Genomic DNA, 24,201 nt, shown 5'->3' with positions numbered 1-24,201 from the left:
AGAAAGGCAGAAGAAAGGAAACTTCAAACCAGTTAGTCTGACCTCAGTGGTTGGGAAGACTTTGGAGTCAATTATTAAGGATGAGGTCTCAGGGTACTTGGAGGCACATGATAAAATAGGCTGTGATCAGCATGGTTTCCTCGAAGAAGGATCTTGTCTGGCAAATCTGTTGGCATTCTTTGAAGAAATAACAAGCAGAATAGATAATGGGGAATCAGTTGGTGTTTTGTTCTTGGATTTTCAGAAGGCCTTTAACAAGATGCCACACATGAGGCTGCTTAACAAATCATGATCCCATGGTATTGCAGGAAAAATAGATGAAGCAGTGTCTGATTGGTGGGAGGCAAAAACTGGGAATAAAAGGAGCCTTTTCTGGTTGGCTGCCAGTGACTAGTGGTGTTCCACAGGGGTGGATAATGAAATTGATGGCTTTGTTGCAAAGTTGGCAGATGATATGAAGATGAGTGAGGGGCACGTAGCTTTGATGAAGTAGAGAGGCTAAAGAAGGACTTGGATTAGGGGAATGGGCAAAGAAATGGCAGATGGAATACAGTGTCGGGAAGTCTATGGTCATGCACTTTGGTAGAAGAAATGAAACGTTGAACTATTTTTTAAAGGGAGAGAAAATATAAAAATCTTATGCACAAAGTGGCATTCCTTGTGCAGGGTTCCCCAAAAGTTAATTTGTAGGTAGAGTTTGGTGACGAAGGCAAATGCATTGTTAGCATTCGTTTCAAGAGGGCTAGAATATAAAAGCAAGGATGTAATGTTGAGACTTTATAAAGCACTGGTGAGGCCTCACTCGGAGTATTGTGGGCAATTTTGGGCCCCTTAGAAAGGCTGTGCTGAAACTGGAGAGGGTTCAAAGGAGGCTCACGAAAATGTTTCCAGGATAGAATGGCTTGTCATATGAAGAACATTTGATGACTTTGCACCTGTATTCACTAAAATTTAGAAGAATGAGGAGTGACCTCATTGAAATCCTATCATGGTGAAAGGCCTTGATAGAGTAGATATGGAGAGGATGTTTCCTGTGGTGACAGAGCCTCAGAAAAGAAAGGTGTTTTCTTAGAATGGAAATGAGGGGGAAATTTCTTTAGCCAGATAATGGTAATCTATGAAATTCTTTGCCACAGGCAGCTGTGGAGGCCAAGTCTTTATGTATTTTTAAGGCAGAGATTGATAGATTCTTGATTGGTCAGGGCATGAAGGGATACAGGGAGAAGGCAGAAGATTGGGGTTGAAAGGAAAATTGGATGAGCTATAATGAAATGGTGGAGCAGACTCAATGGGCCAAATAGCCTAATTCTGCTCCAATATCTTGTGGTTTTATGGTCTTATAGAGCTCCATAAACATGGTTGTACCTTTCTTATTTATCATTTCCACTCATAAAACCTCACTAGTCGAGTTCTCCAGTTGAGGGCCCTGAGTTCATCGCCCTTGCGCCCCAAATGCTGCCTCAAATATGTCAATGATACCTTCATAGTGTGGACTCCAGGTACTTCAACAGTATACATTGGAAAAACATTCAATTTACGAAGGAGATGGAGAAGAATGGTTGCCTCCCATTTCTGGACATTCTAATATTACAGAAACTGGATGGTAGCCTCAGACATGGCGTCTGTTGGAAATCCACCTAATGGACGTACCTCAACAATAAACCGCCATCATGCTTCCCAATGCAGAGCGCTTCTTTCTACTTTGATTATCTGTGCAAAAACTATTACAGACCCAGAGAGTGTCCCTGAGGAAATAAGATGATTATACATGACATTCCAACAGAATGGCTACAAGATGAAGGAAATCACTGTAAAAGGGCCAATGGTAAAATCAGGAAACCTAAAAACGAGGAGGAGCCTGTCACTATGACCTGTTTTCCCTATATTTCAAAGGTTTATTTGTTATCAAAACATTTCCATGGTTTCTGGAAGGACTGCCAGGATCCTGCAGAAATACCAGATTAATATAATCCACAAACCCATAAGGAAACTAAAATCAGAGATTGTGGGTTACAGATTACCTGGGACTCGGGTCAGCTGGTGTTTACAGGAGTCCCTGTGAATGTGGAGGAGATATATTGACCAGTTGAGACATGGTGGAAACCTACACTGAGGAGCACAGGAGGTGTATGTATTTGGGTTACCCAGAGAAATCAACAGTATCAGAACACTGCATTTGCAATGGTGATAAGATTAACTTGGCTGGCACAAAACTACTGTGCCATAGCAATGGCTTTTGGGACCCCCTGGTGAAGGAAGCCATTGAAATAAAACTAGGGATAAAGACAAAGGTCTTGTTCTAAGCAAGAGCTGGAATTTGATTGTAAACAAGATGGGAGAGAAGAAACCTAATTGGGTGAGGACTAACCAGTTAGGAGGGTCAGACTACAGGGGTATAAATACCACTGGACTAGACGTACCCAGGCATAACCTCTGATGACAATGCAGGGTTTGTCATCAAAATGTCAGTTATAATCTGTACCCTTACCCAGATGGAACCCTGCAGTTTATTCGTCATGTACGCTGGGAAAGCACTAGATCTTTTTTAAACCTCTCTACAATCCCTTTAGGCTCCCAAATAATTCAGAGTTCATCCAGTTCCAGCTCCAGCTCCTGAACACGGATTGTTAGAAGCTGCAGCTGAATGCACTTTTCACAGTTGTAGTCGTCAGGGACAATGAAGGTCTTCCTGTTTTCCCATATCCAGCAAGAGGAGCATTGCACATTCCTGCCTGGCATCTCTACTGTCCTAAATAAGCAGATATAAAGAAGGGAGGGAAATAAAACATTTCTAAAGGGCAGCCACCACAAGTTTCGTAAGTGTTAACAGCTTCTCCAATGGCTATGCAAGTAATCCAGCCCAAGCTCATGCAGAAAAGGGAGATTAATATCCAATTAGAGCTGTCCTGATATAAAGGGAAGGAGTTGTTACTTTAGAACCTTACTAATGAAACTATTTGAAAAGGCAAAAAGGTGAAGGGTTATCAGGAATTTCTAACGAGGAAAAGCTTTTTCTCTTTTTGAACTGCTTCCTTCTGCTACTGTATTAATCATTTGTCATTCCCTAACACCCCCCCCCCCCCCCCCACTCCCAGCAATTTTTTCATTCACTCTCAGGAACTAATACAGAGCGTTAATCTGCTTTATTAATTTGATAGTCAGAAATGAGTGTGTTGTGTTGAAGCAAAACTGTGACATTCTCTGGGTTAGTGTGCTTTTTTTCCCCCTCAATTTTGTTAATTGATGGGATCCAAGTATGTTTAGTCTTTAAAGACTTCATCCTCTTTGCATACACAATGAATCTCCGTGTACATACCTGGTTACTTTCACAATGCACAATGATTGTGCTGGCTGTTGAACAGAATTACATTGAAAGGTTGTGAAGCAATTTAATTAGCAAAAATAACATTCCATTTAAATTACTCCAGTGTTCTGCACAGCAACTAAAGATGAACTGAATCACAATTGGTTTAGATAAGTTTTAGTCTGACCAATATGTTTATCAAATTTAAAGATTAATAACAGACAAAAAACTACTGGCAGAATCAAGAAAAAAAAGTTGAGCCTGAGTTGAATTAGAAGTTCATCTTCCAGTCTAGTTTCCCTCATGCTGGGCTATTGCAGCAATAGTGAATTAGAAGTTGACCACATGATTTAAGATTTTGTAGTGTAAGTGTTTTTTAGTGTTGTGCACCTATGATAATGGAAATAAGCACCTTGTAACTTTCTTTAATTGTCTTTGGTTTAGCACAGCTCCTGCACGGAGTATGAGCATCCTGAATTTAGCAGAGAGGTCAAACGTTGCCCTACCTCCTCCAGATTATGAATCGATGCCAGTTAGACATCACAACAAGGAAACAACATTCCATTCTTACAGCAGTGCCCCAACCAGAGGAATTCTACCTCAGCCAGACAATACAAACTCAGTAAGTACCTATCAAAGGTCAATAGTAATGTTTATTTAAATGCCAATGATTTCTGCAAGCAAGATGTTCTTGTTTCTGGGATTGGTGTTATTTATTTTTATATGTATGTGTTTTAGTTGAGCAACAAGCAAAACTAGATAATTTACTGTCCACAGCAGGAGATTGGGGGATGTCAGAGGTAGGTATTTTAGGGTAGTGGGTGTGTGGAACGCACTGCAGGGTGGTGGTAGAGGCAGATACATTAAGGACATTTAAGAGAATCTTAGATAGGCATATGAATGAAAGAAAAACAGAGGGCTATGTGAGTGAGAATGGTTAGATTAACCTTGGAGTAGGTGAAAGAGTTGGCACCACATTGTGGGTTAAAAGGCCTGTACTGTGCTGTTATGTTTTATAAAGGGAGATAAATTTATTGTGTTTTGACTCGATGATAGTGCTCTCACCTCAGGTCTCGTACTTGGGTTAGGGTTAGAATTTCACTCTTATTTCTCATTGTAAGATATGATAATGAATGAACAGTAAATGTATGTGAACTATTAACTTTCCAGAATAAACCTATTGACCTGAGTGTGCTTGTACATGAATTACTACAAGTTAATTTGCAGGAATGCAATTAATTGGAAAGACCAATTCCAAGAGGATGAATAGTTTATAAGAGGAGGGATCAAATTGGTTTGAGTTAAAAGTTCTTGACTTTAGAACAATGAGAGATGATTTTATTAAAGGTAGAAAGCCAAGTGTGAAGTTGCTGTTTCCTCTTGTCTAGGATTCCTAGAGCCAGCATCACTCTGATCATAAGGAGTCAGTTATTCAGCATGCATGTGAGAAAGTTCTTTATCTGGCAGGTAGTGAATCTTTGGAATGTTGATGATACTCGAGGATTGTGGATACTGAATATATTGAAGTCAAACACATATTTGTGTTCTTATGAGCCAAGGTTTGAGTTAACTGTATAGCTTACGTATAAGGAAGCTCCTAACAGCCTTGGCACAGCACATAATTCCCAGTTATCCAAGTATAACAGAATTAAAATCAATTTCAGGAACTTCAAAGCATGTCCATGTCAAAAAAAAGTTGTTCCAACTAGGCACCAGTTAATGAGGTATTGCTTTTAATCCTCCGTCAGTTAATTACCACTATCTGTAAAACAGTCGGCTCTCCTTATCCATGAAGGATTAGTTCCAGGACCCCTCATGGATACCAAAATTCGCAGATGCTCAAGGCCCTTATTCAACCAGACTCAATGTGGTGGATCTTAGGACCCAGCGGAACCCCAGACCTTATTTAACCTGTCTCAGTGCGGTGGACTTTAGGACCCAGCGACAGAGACCTGAATCCACAGTGTTTCTGTTCACGAAAATAATCACGATCACCATTGAAAATAAAGTGGAAATAATAAAGCGATCGGAAAGAGGTGAAATGCCATCGGTCATTGCAAAAGCGTTAGGCTACGTCGGTCAATGATCGGAACAATTTTAAAGGATAAAGTAAGAAAGGCTCTGCCCCAGTGAAAGCTACAATTATTACTAAGCAACACAGTGGTTTAATTATTGGGTTTTGGGTTTTTGATCCTCTACATCAACCCGGCACGGTGGAGAGCGCACTCGATAACGGTCTGTCACTAGATCGAACTCAGGAACTTCCGTTCCCAAGCCTGGCGCTGAAACATACGTTCTTAAGTGTTTTCTATGCATAGAAAGGTAAAATATATACTATATACTAATACAAACGTTTGACTACCTGACGCTAAATAATACCGGATGTACCTGTTCTGACTTACTTAGAGAACTTCTGATTTTTTTCGATCCCGATCCACGATAACCCATGAACATCCTCCCGTATAAGTAATCTCTAGATTACTTATAATACCTAATACAATGTAAATGCTATGTAAAATAGTTGTTATATTGCATTTTTAGGGAATAATGACAAGAAAAAGAAATCTGTACATACTCGAACAACAAGTGCTGGAAGAGCACTTCCGGGTTTTCGCGATTCACAGCTGGTTGAATTCGCGCATGCGGGATTCGTGGATAACGAGGGCCGACTGTACCTATTTTGTACAAAAGGATGTGTAGATCTCTGGTGTGCTGTGGATGTAGTCTCTATGGACTTTAGTAAGGCCTTTGACAATGTCCAGAATAACAGGGTGATCTATTAGGTTAGGTAACATGGGACTGAGGGGTGCTGGAGAAGTGTATTCAGAAATGGCTCAATATTAGGAAGCAAAGGATGATGGTTGAAGATCGATTCTCCAGCTAGAAGCTTATGATATGGGGTGCCCCAGGGTCAGTTATGAAACTTTCTGTTATTCAGTATGTGGATAGTTTGAATATAAATGTACATTTCTTGATTAGCTAGATCGTGGATGCTAAATTAGGGAATCTTGTTGATCATGAAGCAGGTTACAATGAATTAGAGATTTTTATCAGTAATGAGATGGCCTGAGGAATGGCAAAAGGATTTTAATGTAAGTAAGTGGAAGATGATGCATTTTTGGACATAATACAGTGAATGGCAGGGCACTGATGAGGGTTGTGGACCAGAGGGACGTGGGAGTATGTGGAACAGTTTGCTGAAAGTGGTTGCACAAGTAGACAAGATGGTGAGAGTGCCTAGCATGCTGGCCTTCATCAATCAAGGCATCCAGTTTAGGAATAGGAACATTGCGTTGTAGTTCCAAGTCATTGGTAAGACCTCGTTCTGTATTGTATACATTTTTGGTCACCTTGTCATAGGAAAGACTATGTCAAGCTGGAGAGAGTGCAGAAGAGATTTATAAGGATACTAACTGGACTACAGGGCCTGAATTATAGGAAGGTGTTCACCATGCTGGATCTGTATTTCTTTGAGCATAGGGAAGTGAGGGGTGACCTCATAGATGTTTATAAAATCATGAGTGGTATTGATGAGGTCATGTCTTTTCTCTGAGGATGGGGAGTCCAAAACTAGAGGGTACAGGTACAAAGTAGGATGGGAGAGATTTAAGAGACCTGATGGGTAACTTCTTTGTACTAAGGGTGGTGAGTATCTGGAATGAGCTGCCAGAACAAGTGGTTGGGGTAGGTACAATTGCAACATTTGGGAGGCATCTGGGCAGAGGAGCAGCTGAATGTTGGTGACTGGGTCTAGCAGGGAGGATGCTGAGGTCAGCGTGGTCCAGCTGGGTGAAAGGCCTGTTTCTGTGCTGTATTCCTCTGACTTTATGTCTGGGTTTATTTCCATCGGAGTAATGCTGGTGCAAATGTGGATGCAGAGCATAAGGAAAGCAGAGTAGAAATGGGCCACAACCCATCCAGCCTGTGTGTTGTTCAGTAATGCCACTAGTGCATTTGTAATCACTTAGGCCTTTGTTACTCTCCCCCTTGAACCTGGTGAATATTTGTGATCTAAGACCAATGTATCAAACTAACAATCGTGTTGACATGAAGGGGTCAGGGAGAAACAAAATCAAGTCCTTTCAATTCAAGACTTGGGATCACATGAAAACTCAGCCACATTAATTTGAGAGACCCAATGGGGAATAATTTTGCTTAGTGTTGATTTCATTAAAGAAACATAATTTTCTATTAATTCTCATGAGTTAATATGGTTCAATTCTTATCTGATTGAGTCTTGCGGCCAAAAGGATTAAGTTATGTTTTTTCCACTTTGGGTCAGAATGCACTTGCACAGAGGGTTGGCAGAACTGTTCCTGGACAATGTTGCTTTACTGCATGCCTTTCTTTGAGGTGCTTTAAAGGGCACACTATACAATGTGAAATCTGGCATTTGAGTTCTTTATAAGGACTTTAATCTATATGTTCTCATAACCTGAGGTAGCAGGTGATGATTCACTGTAAATCAAGGCAAAATACCATCAAATTAGAAATTTCAACTGTTTTTCTTTATTTTATATAAATAGAATCAATCTGGAGAAAGGAAAATGCTCAGGTAAAGAATTTCTCATTAAAATGAGAGGTTACCAAGTACCACATTATCATTGCCACCAATTCATTCCAAATGTGCGTCTTTGATCATTTTCTGTCAAACAGCATGTATGATTTTAAATACAACACACTAAAAAAGAAGAAATGCAAAGAATTATTGAATAAACAAAGTTAGCAAGATTCCAGTATGTGCTAAGGTTGGGAGACCTCCAATGTCCCTGACGACTACAACTGCAAGAAGTGCATCCAGTTGCAGCTCCTAACAGATCATGTTGGAGAGCTGGAACTGGATGAACTCCAGATCATTCAAGAGGCCACGGGGTTGATCAATGGGGAGGTTGTTATACCCAAGGTGCATGACACAGGTAACTGGGTCACTGTCTGGAGGGGAAAAGGGAATAGGCAGCCAGTGCAGAGTGCCCCTGTGGCAGTTCCCCTCAACAACAGGTATGCCGTTGGGGGAGATGTCCAAGCAGAGGAAAGCCACATCAGTCAGGTGACTGGCTATGTGGCTCAGAAGGGAAGGGGAGAGAAGAGGTGAACTGTGGTGATAGTGGATTCATTGGTTAGGGGAACAGAGAGGGGGTTCTGTGGACAAGAAGGAGATTTCCAGGTAGTTTGTTGCCTCCTGGGTGCTAGGGTCAGGGACATCTCAGACTGAGTCGACAACTTTAAGTGGGAGGATGAGCAGCCATAAGTCATGATCTACATTGGTAGCAATGATATGAGTAAGATTAGTGACTAGATCCTGCAAAGTGAGTTCAGGGAGTTGGGTGCTGTTGAAGGACAGGACCTCCAGAGTTGTGATCTTAGGATTGCTAGCAATTCCATGAGCTTGTGAGGCCAGAAATAGGAAGATTATACAGTTTAACATGTAGCTGGTGCAGGAGAGAGGGGGCTTCAAATTTGTGGATCACTGGGCTCTTTTCCAGGGAAGGTGGAACTTGTACAGAAGGAATGGTTTGCACTTGAACTGGACAGGGACTAATATCCTAGTGAAAAAGTGTGCTAGCACTGTACAGGGGGAAGGGGGTGGGGGTGGGAATAGTTTAATTAGAATTACAGGGAGATGAGAACTAGAGTGCCAGACCAGATAGTGGAGAAAGATGTTGTTAGACCAACCTACAAAGCCAAGAATCAAAAGGTCAAGCATGAAGAGACTAATGTTCTGAGCTGTGTATGTTTCAATGCAAGGAGTAACTTAGGAAAGGTGGATTAGCTTTGGGCATGGATCAGCACATGGAACATTATAGCCATTACTGAGACTTGGTTGCAGGAGGGGCAGGATTGACAGCTAAATGTTCCGGGGTTCCATTGTTTTAGATGTGATAGAGCGGAATGCATTAAAGAAGAGGGATGCCATTACTAGTCAGGGAAAATGTCGCGGCAGTGCTCAGTCAGAACAGACTGGAGAACTCGTCTAGTGAGGCTTTATTGTTTAACTGAGGAATGAGAAAGGTATGATGGTGTTAAAAGGATTATATAATAGAACACCCAACAGACCTCAGGATTTAGATGAGCAAATCTGTAGAGTAATTGCAGACTGTTAGGGGGAGAAAAACATAAGATTGTGATTAGTAGAGGATTTTAACTTTCCAAATGTTGACTCGGACTCCCATACTGCCAAAAAGAGCTGGATGGGAAGGAGTTTGTAAAATGTGTTCAGGAAAGCTTCCTTAATCAGTCCCAACTAGAGTGAATCCCCTGCTGTTGGGGAATGAGACAGGGCAGGTGGCAGAAGTTTGTAAGGGAACATTTGGCATCTAATGATTATAAGGCCGTTAGTTTCAAGGTAATTATGGAAAAGCATAGGTTTGGAGAGAGTACATAGGAGGTTCACAAGGATGATTCCGGGAACGAAGAGGTTAACATATGAGGAGCATTTGGCAGCTTCAGGCCTATACTGAATGTTGGGGGATCTCATTGAAACCTATCGAATGTTGAAAGGACTAGATACAGTGGATGTGGAGATGTTTCCTATGTTGGAGGGTATCCAAAACTAAAAGGAACAGTCTCAAAATTGAGGGGCAACTCTTTAGGATGGAGGTAAGGAGGAATTTTTTAGCCAGAGTAGTGAAACTGGGGAATGCTTTGCCACAGACTGTGGTGGAGGCAAAGTCTGTGTATATTTAAGGCAAAAGTTGATCATTTCCTGATTGATTAGGACATCAAAGAATAAGGTGAGAAGGCAGGTGTATGGGGTTGAGTGGAATCCGGGATCAGCCATGAAGGAATGGCAGAGCAGACTGATTAGGTTGAATGGCCTAATTCTCCTATGTCTTATGGTCTTCAGATTGAGATTCTAAACTGGAGAAAGGTTAATTTTGTTGTATCAGAAAGGATCTCAAGTCTGGATTGGGACAGGTTGTTTTCAGCAAGGCCATAGACCCTATACAGATTACAGAAGAGGAGGTGTTTGCTGTCATGAGGCAAACTTGGGTAGATAAATCCCCTGGATCTAATGAGGTATTCCTACAGACCCTGTGGGAGGCAAGTTCAGAAACTGCAGGTGCCCTAGAATATTTAAAACATCCTTGGCCACAGGCAAGGTGCTGTAAGACTGGAGGATAGCTAATGTGTTCCATTGTTTAACAAAGGCTCTAAGGAAATTACAGGCCAGTGAGCCTGACCTCAACGGAAGGAAAATTATTGGAAGGTATTCTAAGGAACTGGATGTACAAGTATTTGATAGACAGGGACTGATTAGAGATAATCAACATGGCTTTCTGTGTGGTAAGTCATGTATAACCAACCTTAAAGTTTTTTGAGGAAGTTACCAGGAAAGTTGGTGACAGCAAGTCAGTGAATGTTGTCAAATTCCTTGCTGAAGTCCATGTAGAGAAGGTCCTGAATGGGATGTTGGTCAAGAAGGTTCAGTTGCTTGGCATTCAAGCTGAAGTGGGAATTTGGATTAAAAATCAGTTTTGTGGAAAAAGCCAGAGACTGGTTGTCGATGAATTCCTATGTGACTGGAGGTGGTGTGCCACAGGTATTGGGGCTGGGTCCATTGTTGTTTATCATCCAGATTGTTGATATAGATAACAATGTAGTAAATTGGATCAGTAAATTTGCGGATGGCATCATAATTGGCAGCGGAGAAGACTTATCAAAGCTTGCAGAGGCATCTGGACCAGCTGGAAAAATGGGCTAAAATGGCATATGGAGTTTAATGCAGACAAGTTTGAGGTGTTACATTTTGGGAGAGCCAGCCAGGGTAGGTCTTGCACAGTGAGTGGTAGGGCACCGAGACATGTGGTAGAGCTGGGGGATCTGGAAATACAGATCCATTATTCCTTCAAAGTGGTGTTACAGATAATCATAAAGAAAGCTGTTGGCACATTGGCCTTCATAAATCAGTGCATTGAGTACAGGAGTTTGGTTGTATTTTGAAATTGTTGCTGAGGCCTAGTTTGGAGTATTGTGTGCCACTCTGGTCACCTACCTACAGGAAAGATGTCAATAAGATTGAAAGAGTACAGAGAAAATTTACAAGGATGGACCTGAGTTATAGGGAAAGATTGAAGAGGTTAGGATCTAATTCCCTAGAGTGTAGAAGATTGAGGGGAGATTTGATGGAGATATACAAAATTATAGGGGGTGTAGTTAGGGTTAATGCAAGCAAACTTTTCCACTGAGGTTGGGTGAAACTAGAGGTCATGGGTTAAGTAAAAGGTGAAATGTTTTGAGGGGAACATGAGGGGAAACTTCACACAGAGGGTAGTGAGAGTGTAGAATGACCTGCTTGTGCAAATGGTGGATGTGGGTCAAATTTCAACATTTAAGAGAAATTTGGATGGGCACGAGGGTGGGAGAGTATGGTCTGGGCGCAGGTCAATGGGACTAGGCAGAATGATGGTTCAGCATAGACTAAATGAGCCAAAGGGCCTGTTTCCGTACTGTGGTGTTCTATGACTATGACTAGAAATTAAATAAATAAGCAATGAATTGAAACAACTGCCAGAAACATTTGTGTCTCAGTCTTGAGGAGACAAAGGGATAAAACTGAGATAGCAGAATATAAAACCAAAATACTTATGGATTAAATGCAAGTTCAGAAAACCAGTAGGCCAATATACAATAGCTGACAGCAACAGAACTGTAAGATTGTAAGATATAGGAGCAGAATTAAGCCATTTGTCCCATCAAGTCTACTCCACCATTTCATCATGGCTGATCGATCCAATTTTCCTCTCAACCCCAATCTTCTGCCTTTTCCTCGTATCCCTTCATTCCCTGACTAATCAAGAATCTATCAACCTCTGCCTTAAATATGCATAAAGACTTGCTCTCCACACCTGCCTGGCAGTGAATTCCACAGATTCGCCGCTCTCTAGCGAAAGAATTTCCTCTTCATCTTCGTGCTATTCTGGGATTCTGGTATTTGGTCCTAGACTCTCGCACCATTTTGAATGTTCTGGAAAAAACCCAACACTCCTGAGTTTTTATGAGCATTGCTGTTTAGAACTGCAATAAACCAGAGGTCATAAAATCTTGCGTATTTACAATCAGCATAGTTTACAAAACAGTTCCTCCATTAACAAGGTGCAGACTTAAAACTCCAATTTGAAGTGAGATAGATAATCATTGTTACTAGATATAACTATAGAAAAAAGTGAAATTAAGAATGGGTGAAGAAATAGTTACTGAAAAGCAATGGTGTATAATGAAATGAATTTAGAACTGAGGGGCAAGAATGACCACCTTTGGAATTTAAATTATTTAGTATTTTGAAAACTCAGTTTCTTATTCTTATCCATTATAAACAAAAATAAAGAGCTGTAAATCTATATGATGTTAAAGATCAAAGTAAATGTATTATCAAAGTATGTAGGAGACTAATTTTCTTGTGGGCATTCACAGTAGATACAAAAAGTACAATAGGATCAATGGAAAAACTACATGCAAACAACCAAATGCAAATCAAGACAAACTGTACAAATACTTAAAATCACAATGGTAAACATATAATACTGAGAACATGAGTTGTAATAGTTGAAAAACAGGATTGTAGAATCATTCAGTGTCGAGGTGAGTGAAGTTACCCGTGCCGGTTCAGAAGCCTGGTGGCTGTAGGGTAATAACTGTATGTGAACCTGGTGGTATGGGTCCTAAGGCTCCTGTATCTTCTTCCCAATGGTAGCAATGAGTAGAGAGCATGGCCTGGATGGTGGGGGTCCTTGATGCATGTTCATTTTAGGACCAGGGCTAACAGGGGGAAATGGGGGGGTGGAGATAGCTTCTGATTTGTATTTAAGATAAAGTATCGACAAAGTGTACTTCAGTGAAAAATCTCAATTGATTTGCACAGCTTGTCTTGTGTCAAGTTAGCCATATAAATATTGTAGCATGTGAGTTGATGAAATTCTGCTCATGTTTTCAGTGTGTTGTAATGAATAAATAATTGAGGATTAGTTGGTTCTGAAGTGCAATGGCCAAATTTCCTTGAGTCATAAAGAAGAAAATGTAAGAAATTTAGAATTCCACACTGAAAGGTTTTGTTGGGGCTTAAGCAGAGCCAGGTTTGAGGAAAGGGTGTAGTAACTTTGTGCAGTGTATGACCTAGAAATGCCTTTTGGTAACATTGTCAAAAATAGCATGATCCCCAAGAGTACTGGCATTGTTTTCCCTGAGCATACAATTTTAGTAAAAATTTGAAAGTGCATATTTTAAAACATTTACAAGCCTTGCTGTACACCTGTGAGCTATCTTTAGAAGTGGGTACTCCCTGCATCATTTTCAGATACATTGATAATAACTACAAATTCAGCTTTGGTCAAAACAGGCAATATAATCAATGCCTGTGAAGTTGTTAAAAGCCAATGTGTAAAAGCTGAAAGCAATGCATTTAGTGGTAGTGATAAATTGGGCTGGGAACTTGGAGTCTTGATATTTGGATCAGCATGTTCTTTGTAATTGTTTTATTAATCTATTAAGGATTTATTGCCATTGAATGAAGTGTTTGGCAGAGCAGTTTGCTTGCGGCTCCACAGATGATTCATGTGACACGAACAGGCGATTCTATCTGAAAAGAGCCACTTTCTTCAATTTAATAAAGCTACTAGTTAACGTATAATATGGGAAGACACGCAATATGAGTGAGGTACTCATTTGCATCTATCCTGAAGCATTAAACTCTGTGTTTCTATCATTTGCTGCTGTATCATAGTGTTCTACGAGAGTTATTGGAGGGGTGGGAGAAACGACCTACGATCTATCTAATATCCACACATATATACACTTTGACCTTGTGCATCTTCCAAAAATAAAGATTATATCTTGTAGAACTTAATTTTAAGAATTGTGTTAAAGACATTAATTTTTTTTTATTAATGAGGAGTTCTCTAGAGGTCACTAATATTGGTTCATGGTCCCCTAAGCAGAGTTTGCCTGCTCAGACCTCCCCGGTTAGCTATTTTTAGCTTGTGAGCTTGCTACAGGCTATTTGAATAGAGGGTAATTTTAACATCTTCACCCAGTGTTTATGCTCAATAAAATCAAGAGCAAAAGAATTCTGTTTCTATTCCTGTTCCCAGTTTACAAAGTGGGAGCCATTGTGATTGGAGATTTTTCTTTTGATTGAACTAGTGTTCCCATTAGTTTTTTTACTCATTAGATATCCAATCTGGGGTTTTTACTTTATTTAAAAACTGTAGTAGGATTTTTCTTGTTGTAAACCCACTCAATAACACCCAACCATCGCCTCTACTTAAATCCCTTGTGCAATCTCTGCTGCACCTGGTGCCCAAGGGGGTAGACCCTTGCTCTCTGTCCTCATCTTCCAACCCACCAGCCTCCATTTTCAATGGATCATCCACTGCTATTTCCACCACTTTTAACAGGAAGCTACTTCCCTCTCTGACCCATAGGGTCATTTCCCCTAAAAGCGGAGAACTGAATGTCTCACTATCAATGACAACTGTGTGTGTGTGGTATTTACAGAACAAATGAACATTAAGTTTGTTGTTGTGTGGGACATCACAGCAGCTGGAGGAATTAAGACATCTGATTTAATATTCTTCTTTGCCTCAGTTCTTTAGCTGGTTCAAGTTTGGACAGATGGCTAACTCATTTTGCAGCAACTTTCATTATGTTCCCAAACTCTTTTAAACCCATTATCAGAATATAGATATTAAGGTAATTATCTTGAAAGGCACATGCATAGTACAAAACGTTGATTTTATTAAACATTTTATTTTCTAAATATTAGCTAAGTCTTTTTTAAAACCTTTTTATCAAACATTAATATGTTGTGTTAGAAATGGAATTTTAGCTCCTGTGTCATATGCTGGATCTCATGATTGACTATCTGTCCAAGTTCGCCAATTGTCTGCTCTCAGACCATGCAGTTTTCCCAAGACCTGTCATGATTTTTAGTGACCTAATTTGATAGATGAATAGCTTTGGAGAATTAATGGCTGGTAGCAATAGTCACAGACAGAAAATATGAGCATAGAACATAGAATAATGCAGTACAGTACGGGCTCTTCAGCCCACAATGTTGTGCTAATCTTTTAAACTACTGTAAGGTCCATCTAACTCTTACCCTCCCACATACCCGGACATTTTTCTGTCATTCTTCTGCCATGTCCCTCATGTATCTAACATTATAATCTGGTGGTTCTTGCTTTAAATGAAGTGAATAACTGTGGATTCCTTAAGCTGTGAACATGGCATGCCTTGTGTCCTGCTATGGGTCAGGTATGACTTCTTTACCGAAAAGTGGATCATGTCAAATTCTAAACATGAGATTCTGCAGATGCTAGAAATACAGAGTAGCACACACAAAATGCTGGAGGATCTCAGCAGGTTGGTTAATAACTGCTTATTAATTGCTGGTTCTTAAATATGTAGTTTATCTCTAACTTTTGACACTTTACATGTTTTAGCCATCATTCAGAACTGAGTGCCATTCTTTAAGTGGGATAATTTTCCCCTCCGTATTGTGACATATTTGTCTCTGCCCACATCCTGACCTTTTCCTTAGTCTTTTTACACAGTGCATTCTCGAAAGATCTTCCCTCAAATTTTGTAAGTGCATTTTATTAAGTTGGTGATACTGATATAAACTCACAAGGGGCATAGATAAGTCAGTGCATGTGGTCTTTTACCCAGGATTAGGGAATTGAGATCTCGAGGGCATACTTTTTGGGTGAGAGGGAAGAGGTTTAATAGAAACCTGATAGCAGCTTTGAGAGCATTACTAATCAAGGAAGGTATCACTGTGTGTCTTGGTGTTAATCAAAGGTTCTGAGTTATGTCATTGATGCAGTGCACTGTTACATGGAATCACTTGCATGTAGGGAAGGAGTAGCAGCTAAAGGAAAATGTTTTGCCCATAGTGTGGACAGATATAAAATGAGCTGCCGGAACAAGTGGCTGAGGCCGATACTGTAACGGCATTTAAAAGGTACTTGGACAGGCACATGCATAAGAGAGGTATAAACTCTAAACTTTAGAGGGAAATGGACCGAATGGGTATCATGATTGGCATAATCAGTGGGCTGAAGGCCACTCCTGTGTGTTTGGACCTGAGGTTGTTTGCCCTCTGTATTGCTGTATCTATATGTGATCACTTCTCTCAGGATCTTTAACTACAGAATCTCTTAACGATTCTACCTCATTGCACCTGTCAAACTCTACAATAGCCTGTTACTGGGTAGATTCCGTAACATATTGCTCTAAGAAATGATCCCTGGTGCATTCCATTTGACTGCTAGGTCCAATTAATATACAGATTTAAAATTGTGTGTGATAATTGCATTTCCCTTCTGACATCCATTAACATTGTCCCATTTTTCCTATTGTAAGGCAACACTTTGTGGGCCTATAAACCACTTCTAGCTGTCACCTTTACCTGCTGTTTCTTATTTCCACTCAGCGAATTTCATATAATAATCCACTGCTTTTATATCACCACTGAGAATACCCTAATGCCTCTCTTGATTAGCAGTGCTCCCAAAGCTGCTATCGGGTTTCTATTAAACCTCTTCCCTCTCACCCAAAACCTACGCCCTCCAGATCTCAATTCCCTAACCCTGGGTAAAAGACTGTGTGCATTGACCCAGTATCCTCAAATAAAAGTCAATTGCAAAGGATTGAGGGAAGATTTGTCTGGAATATACTGGGTAAAAAGGCCAAAGCAAGGGTCAGGATGTGAGTATTGGCAGATAGCTCACAATGCTGAACAGAAATGTATCCAAATCAAAGAGGGATACAGTACTTTTTTTAAAAAGTTTACAAAACTATCAACCACCTTTCTGTAGTTGTGTATTTTTTTTGAAACATTGAATACCTAAAATATTAAGTACCCTCTCCTAATCACCTTACATTGCTGATCCTGTAATGGAATCTACCTCACTTCTGCGCAGTCATTTCATCTGCCTTGTTACAGGCATTAAGGTACAGATCATAATTTTTCACTTGAATTTAATTCCTGTCGTGCATGTTTGTCTAAAGTTTTCTGACCTTTTCTGTTGTCCTTCAGTTTCCCCTATCAGTTTTTAATTCAAACTTCCTAGAACTTGAACCAATCTAATCATTTCAGCTACACAGACAAAATGCTAGCGGAATTCAGCAGGTCTGGCAGCATCTATGGAGGGGAATGAACAGTCATCACTTTACACCAGGACCCTTCTATTGTGATGGTGTCTCTGCCCAAAATGTCAACTGTTTATTCCCCTTCATAGATGCCACCTGACTTGAGTTCCTCAACATTTTGTGTGTTGGTCTAGATTTCCAGCGTCTGCAGAATCTCGTGTTCAAGTTTAGTGTCATTCAACTGTGCATATGTATACAGCTAAACTAGTTTGTGGAGCAGACTCAATTGGCCCAATAGCTTAATTCTGCCCCTGTATTTTATGGATTTTTATGGTCTGAACAAAACATTGCTTCTCTGGAACCAAAGTAACCATATAACAATTACAGCACGGAAACAGGCCATCTCGGCCCTCCTAGTCCGTGCCGAATGCTTACTCTCACCTAGTCCCACTGGCCCACACTCAGCCCATAACCCTCCATTCCTTTCCTGTCCATATACCTATCCAATTTTACTTTAAATGGCAATACCGAACCTGCCTCTACCACTTCTACTGGAAGCTCATTGAGTAAAGAAATTCCCCCTCGTGTTACCCTTAAACTTTTGTCCCCTAACTCTCAACTCATGTCCTCTTGTTTGAATCTCCCCTACTCTCAATGGAAAAAGCCTATCCACGTCAACTCTGTCTATCCCCCTCATAATTTTAAATACCTCTATTAAGTCCCCCCCTCAAACTTCTACGCTCCAAAGGATAAAGACCTGACTTGTTCAACCTTTCCCTATAACTTGGGTGATGAAACCCAGGTAACATTCTAGTAATATTTCTAGTACAAAACACGGTAAATATAGTAGTCCTGAGCACATGTAATTTGTGTTAACCATTTAGCTAATGTGCTGACTATGATCCTAGTTATGATTTGCCGTGATATTGCACCCTGCAGTTTTCAAATGAAGCCCATCTCAACAGAGCAGCTCTCCTGCCTTCGTACTAGTGTGGTTGCCCAATAATCAGAACTCATTTCTCCCATGCCAAGCTTTGGCTTGTGTTTACTTCCTTTTTATTTGCTCTCTGCCGATATGCATGTGGCTAGGTAACGATCTTCATGGTTTACCTATTCAATTTTGCCCAGGCCACTCATAATCCATCTGTTTAAAAACTCCTCCCTAGCCCTGCCTATACTAGTACCAATGGTGACAAGGACAACTGTTTCCTTTTCCAGTTTTTGTTCAGGGAAAATATTTTTAAGATCTCTTGCCTGCCAGTTTCTTATCACGTTCATGTATTTTTTCAGAATATTTAATTCCCTTTTGTCTCTGCTTTTGAACACGTTTAACGTTAGTGTGTGACCAATGAATTAAGAGAATGCTGCCATTAAGAATGTGTTTTAATAACTCAGGTGTTGGTTTGTTGAGATGATCTATGTACCAGTTTTCTGTCTAAATACCGCCATCCGGTGGTTAATGTGTGTATTGCAAAAGAAGACAACATTCAGTTGATTTACTGAGGTTCCAGACTATGCTTTGTGGTTCCACTGTAACAATATTAGGAGGTTATGTTGCAACTTTATAAAACTCTCATTAGGTCGTATCTGGAGTATTTCTGGTTGCTTGAATACATACTAATGATGCAGATTGAATCACTAGAACAAACTAAAGCATTAGTGATACAAGGTTTCAAACCCAGAAACATTAAACTTTAATATACCCACTGTAGCAGTTTTATATTTCTTTAACTAAATACTGATGAAAACAACTGTTGAGTTAAAGAAATTCATTATCTTTTACTAGTTAAATTCAGTTTATTTATCCCTGCCTTGCTAGATTAGGGGGGAAGTGGTAAATGCTGAAAATCTGAAATGAAACAAAATGCCACAAATAGCTTTTCAGGGAAAAAGATGAAACTATGTTTCTGGTCAATAATCTTTCATCAAAATGACTGGGTTATTTTGTTAGATTTGAGCTGCCTGATTATCAGAATTGAATCAAAGTTGTCTATCAGTTAAAATCAGTTCGGGATTACCTATGGCAATAATAGTCATACTATAATTAATATAAATCAAATTCCCTCTTAGGCACCAAGCTCCCTCTTTGACTAAGTAATGAGCACAAAATGCTGGAAGAACTTGGCAAGGCAGGCAGCATCTATGGAGGAGAATATGCTGCCAGACTTGCTGAGTTCCTGCAGCATTTTGTATACGTTCTCTGGATTTCCAGCCTCTACAGGATTATTTGTTTATTTTTTGTACTGAAGTATACTTTTTTTTGGGGGGGGGGGGAATGGCCAAAGGATTGGCAACTATGAACGATAATTGTAGTTATTCTTAATATACCTAGTCAAAGAAGATCTTGAAGGTTTAGGACACTGACTGATGCAGGCTTTCCAACAAAGATCTCTGTCGTGTTTGCTCCAGAGATTCGAGCAGTGTAGCACCTCTTTTCCTACCCTGGTGTTGATCAGCATAAACATATAAACAATTCCCATTTTCCCCACTGAAATTGTAGCACAAATTTCAACTTTTTTTTTCTTGCAGAATTAATTCTATTATCCATCTGTCTAGTGAAAAGCACAGTACAATATCTATCTGAATCAGGTTTATCACTGGCATGTGATGTGAAATTTGTTGATTTAGCAACAGCAATTCAATGCAATACATAATATAGAAGGAAAAAAGTACATCTACAATGTATTATTGTCCAAATGTGGTAAATTAGGAACAGCATGGTAGCATAGCAGTTAGAGAAATACAATCACAGTGCCAGTGACCTGGGTTCAATTCCTGCCACTGTCTGTAAGGAGTTTGTACATTCTCCCTGTGATCGTGTGGGTTTCCTCCGGGTGGCATGGTTTCCTCCTACATTCCAATGATGTACAGGTTAATTGGTCACATATATAATTGGGCAGCACGGGCTCATTGGGCCATGAGGGCCTGTTACCATTCTGTATACCAAATAAATAAAACTAATTTAATGTGGTTATGGTTTGCTTTTTAAAATGTATGTATTTTCTGTGTGATCTAATTTCTGTTTCCGCCTTTAGAGTTCAGAGGTGAATGGCACTATGAAACCACCTTTCCTCAGGTAAGACGTACTGCCACAACTTTACAAGTGTGTGCTCAATAGCAGCGTGTTTTGAAAATCAATGAAACTGCAATGTTGGAACAGGTCAGGCAGCATCTGTGGATAGAGAAATAACATTTCAAATCAAAAGACCTTTTATGGAAACTGGGTAAGAGCAAGAGGCAGCCACATGGTAGAGAAATTGGAGTTGAGATGAACAGACAAGTGGTATTTGTAGAGTTTCTCAAGAAGGTCCATATGGATATGGTGCACTGAGGTGCCTTTGTTAAGTGCTATATGACTCTTACTGCTTAAGGTGACTTTCTGTAATAGACTGAGGTTGTTTTTGCTGTGGGATTGGCTGTTAATTTGTTGGACAACTTTGTCACCTTCATTTTTTTCCCCATTGGCAATTCATTCCCTTTGGCAATCCTGACAGGGCAACATGAGGTAATGGAGTTAGGATCATAGAAAACTACAGAACAGAAAGAGGCTCTTCAGCCCATCCACTGTGCCAAACTGTTATTTTGCCTATTCCCATCAACCTCACCTGGACCATAGTCTTCCATATGCCATCCTTCCACGTACTTACCCAAACTTATCTCAAATGTTGAAACTGAACCTGAATCCACCACTTCTGGCAGCTCGTTCTACTCTCATACCACTGTCTGAAGAATTGCCTCAAGTTCCCGTCAAGTATTTCACCTTTCATGCTTAACCTCTTGCCTTGAGTACTAGTCTCACCTAATTTGGTCGAAAAAGTCTGCTTGCTTATCTACACCCCTCATAATGTTGTATGCCTGTATCAAATCTCCCCTCATTCTCCTATGCTCCAAGGAATAAAATCCTAATCTATTCAAGCTTTCCCTATAACTCAAATCCTCAAGTCCCTGGAGAGTGGGAAAGATCAAAGCCTATAGTAGTGATGACTTAGAGGGAAACAAATAGCCAGTTCTGATGTATTCAGAGAAAGTAAGCTATCAGAAGTTGGAGACTTTCGCATTGAGTCCAGAAGGTTGCAAGGTGCCCAGGCAGAAAATCAGGTCCTGTTTGTCAAGCTTGCATTCGACAGTGAGGAAGGTCAGAAACATGGGTCAGAATCGGATGGCAAATTAAAGCAACAGGCAATGGAAAAACTTGGTCACTACTACAGCAGAATCAGGTTTACTGCATTTGATGTTCACAATGTGGTCAGCTTTTGAGCACAGACTGATCAATTGCTTTGTGCAGTGCAGTAATCTGTTATCTCACCTGGGTTTCAACCAGCTGTTCCGGTTTCCTCCCACATCCCAAAGACCTACAGTCAGTAAGTTAACTGGACACATGGTTGTAATTAGCTGGCACAGGCTCCTTGGGCCAGAGAGGTTTGTTACTGTGCTGTATCTCTAAATAAACAAATAATGTAGCAAATTTTATGGGCCTGTGGTAATGGTAGGGAAATTATTGGAGAAGGTTATTAGGGATAGCATTAGGGACAGTCAGCATGGCTTTGTGCAGGGGAGATCACATTTTGATTAAGTTTTTTTGATGTGATGAAGACAATTGGAGGAAGGGGTAGTGGATGTTGTATACCTAGACTTTAATAACACCTTCAACAAGATACTTTATGGCACATGGAAGATCCAGAAGATTAAAACATATGGAATCCACAGTGATTTGATAAAATTCAAGATTAGCTTGGCTACAGACCATGAGGGCAGCGGTGGAGGAGTGCTATTCAGAGTGGAAATCTGTGACCAGTGTTGTTCCACTGAGATGAATGCTGGGATCTGTGATAATGAAACTATTGAACAGTTCCCTAAAACAATAAGTTGGATTCTTGACCTCACAAACTACCTCATTACGGCCTTTCACCTTATTGTTTACTTGGACCACACCTTCTCTGTAACTGCACCACTTTATGCTGGGCTCTGTTATTGTTTTCCCTTGTACTACCTCACTGAACCGTTGAAACAAGATGAGCTGTTTCTCACTGTAGCTCAGTACACTTCACAATTATAAATCGATCTACAACATATTTTGCAGCATAAGACGTAGGAACAGATTTAGGCCCATCAAGTCTGCTTTGTCGAAGCATATCTTCAAACATGCAGGCTCTACCAAGGCAGCTTGTTGGTTGGAAGCCCTCCATTGATCAGGATCAGCCATGGATGTGCATCCTAACTCTCTCTCTATGCTGCCAACTACGGTTGAGAGCCCCATCTGCCCAGAATGACTGGTTTTAAGGCACCAGTAACTCATCTTTTCCCCTTTTCCTGTCAGTAGAAATGGTTTGCCAGGGCTTAGTAGTACGGGAAGGCCAGAAGCTTGGTTGTCAGAGGCTATTTGAGACGCACAGAATTGAAAGCATTTAGTAGGCACTTCACATGTTGGATCATATACAAAAAAAAATTGAAGTAATAGTGATGTGTGGACACCGAAAAGACATTTGATTCGGTTAATTGGAATTTTCTTTACAGAGTTTTGTATAGATTTGGTTTCCATGACACAATTATTAAAACTATACAGGCACTATATGGCAACCCTACTGCCAGGATTAAAATCAATGGATATTTATCAAATAGTTTTACCTTAGAAAGGGGCACAAGACAAGGTTGTGCATGGTCACCGCTACTCTTCGCATTATGTCGAACCATTGGCTCAATACATCAGACAAAATGAAGATATCAAGGGAATTACTATTAAAGCGACAGAGCATAAATTGGCCTGTTACGCGGATGACATTTTGATCTATCCAGGGCAATCAATATACTCTTTACCTAAACTGATGCAATCTTTTGAACAATATATTCAATTATTAGGATACAAGATCAGCAGAACCCTGTACCTGCTTTCTCGCCATACCCCCTGATCCCTTTAGCCACAAGGGCCATATCTAACTTCCTCTTAAATATAGCCAATGAACCGGCCTCAACTTTTTCCTGTGGCAGAGAATTCCACAGATAGTAGTAGTAGAATCATTTCAAGCGTGTGTATAAGGGTTTGTCAAATCTTACTTAAAACACATTCAACTTCATACATTAAAACAAAATGGGAGAAGGAAGGAGGGATAATTATATCTGAGGAAGAATGGGCAATAATATGGAGGTATCAGTGGAAGTGTACCAGTTCACAGAAATGGAGGGAGTTTGGATGGAAAAACTTGATATTTTATTACACCCTCTCAGAAATCCCATTATGATAGTAACCTCCCTGTTTGCTGGAGGAATTGTGGAAATCAAAATGCAAATCGCTATCATATTTTTTGGGACTGTCCTGTTATCAGAAACTATTGGAGGGGGATACACAATGCCCTACAAGACATCTTTAAATGTGAAATACCCTTGGAGAGTAAGACCATATATTTTGGATATATACCTCAAGAATGGTTGAAAAGAGATAAATATTTAATGAATATACTGCTGGTGGCTGGTAAAAAGACTCTTACTAGGAAATGGTTATCACAGGAGAGCCCAACTTTAAATACATGGATGGAAATTACAATGGACATTTACAAAATGGAGAAGATAACAGCATCTGTTAATCATAAGTTGGAACAAATTGATTCATACTGGGGGAAAAAAAGGTTTAACTACATAATACCTCATAGGCCTGATTTTACCCTCACAAATCAATGAAAAAAAAAATCACTTCCTACTTGTACATAGTTTTCTACTTTCACTTGTTCTTTCTTTCCTCTCTTTTCTATAAGTGTATGCCTCAGATAAATATTATGTGAAGATTTGTGGCATATATGACTATATGATGTATATGT

The 24,201-nt window shown here is 40.1% G+C and overlaps 1 protein-coding gene across 2 annotated transcripts in view; it reads left to right on the top strand.

Annotated features, from left to right (window-relative positions):
* Nucleotides 1–24,201, top strand: part of LOC132399073 (brain-specific angiogenesis inhibitor 1-associated protein 2-like protein 1) — a 131,961-nt gene that overhangs the window by 98,006 nt on the left and 9,754 nt on the right. The window contains exons 12-14 of one of the 2 annotated variants that reach the window (XM_059979018.1): nt 3,749–3,926; nt 7,831–7,859; nt 20,428–20,468. In XM_059979018.1, the coding sequence (XP_059835001.1) occupies nt 3,749–3,926; nt 7,831–7,859; nt 20,428–20,440 (220 nt within the window). In that variant the 3' untranslated portion in view covers nt 20,441–20,468. The remainder of the gene's footprint in view (nt 1–3,748; nt 3,927–7,830; nt 7,860–20,427; nt 20,469–24,201) is intronic. The other variant, XM_059979017.1, reaches the window with a different exon arrangement.

Source organism: Hypanus sabinus, chromosome 9 (genome assembly GCF_030144855.1).
Source record: "Hypanus sabinus isolate sHypSab1 chromosome 9, sHypSab1.hap1, whole genome shotgun sequence".
NCBI lineage: Eukaryota > Metazoa > Chordata > Chondrichthyes > Myliobatiformes > Dasyatidae > Hypanus > Hypanus sabinus.
Note: the sequence above shows the minus strand (reverse complement) of the source record. Positions and strands in the feature narration are given on the sequence as shown.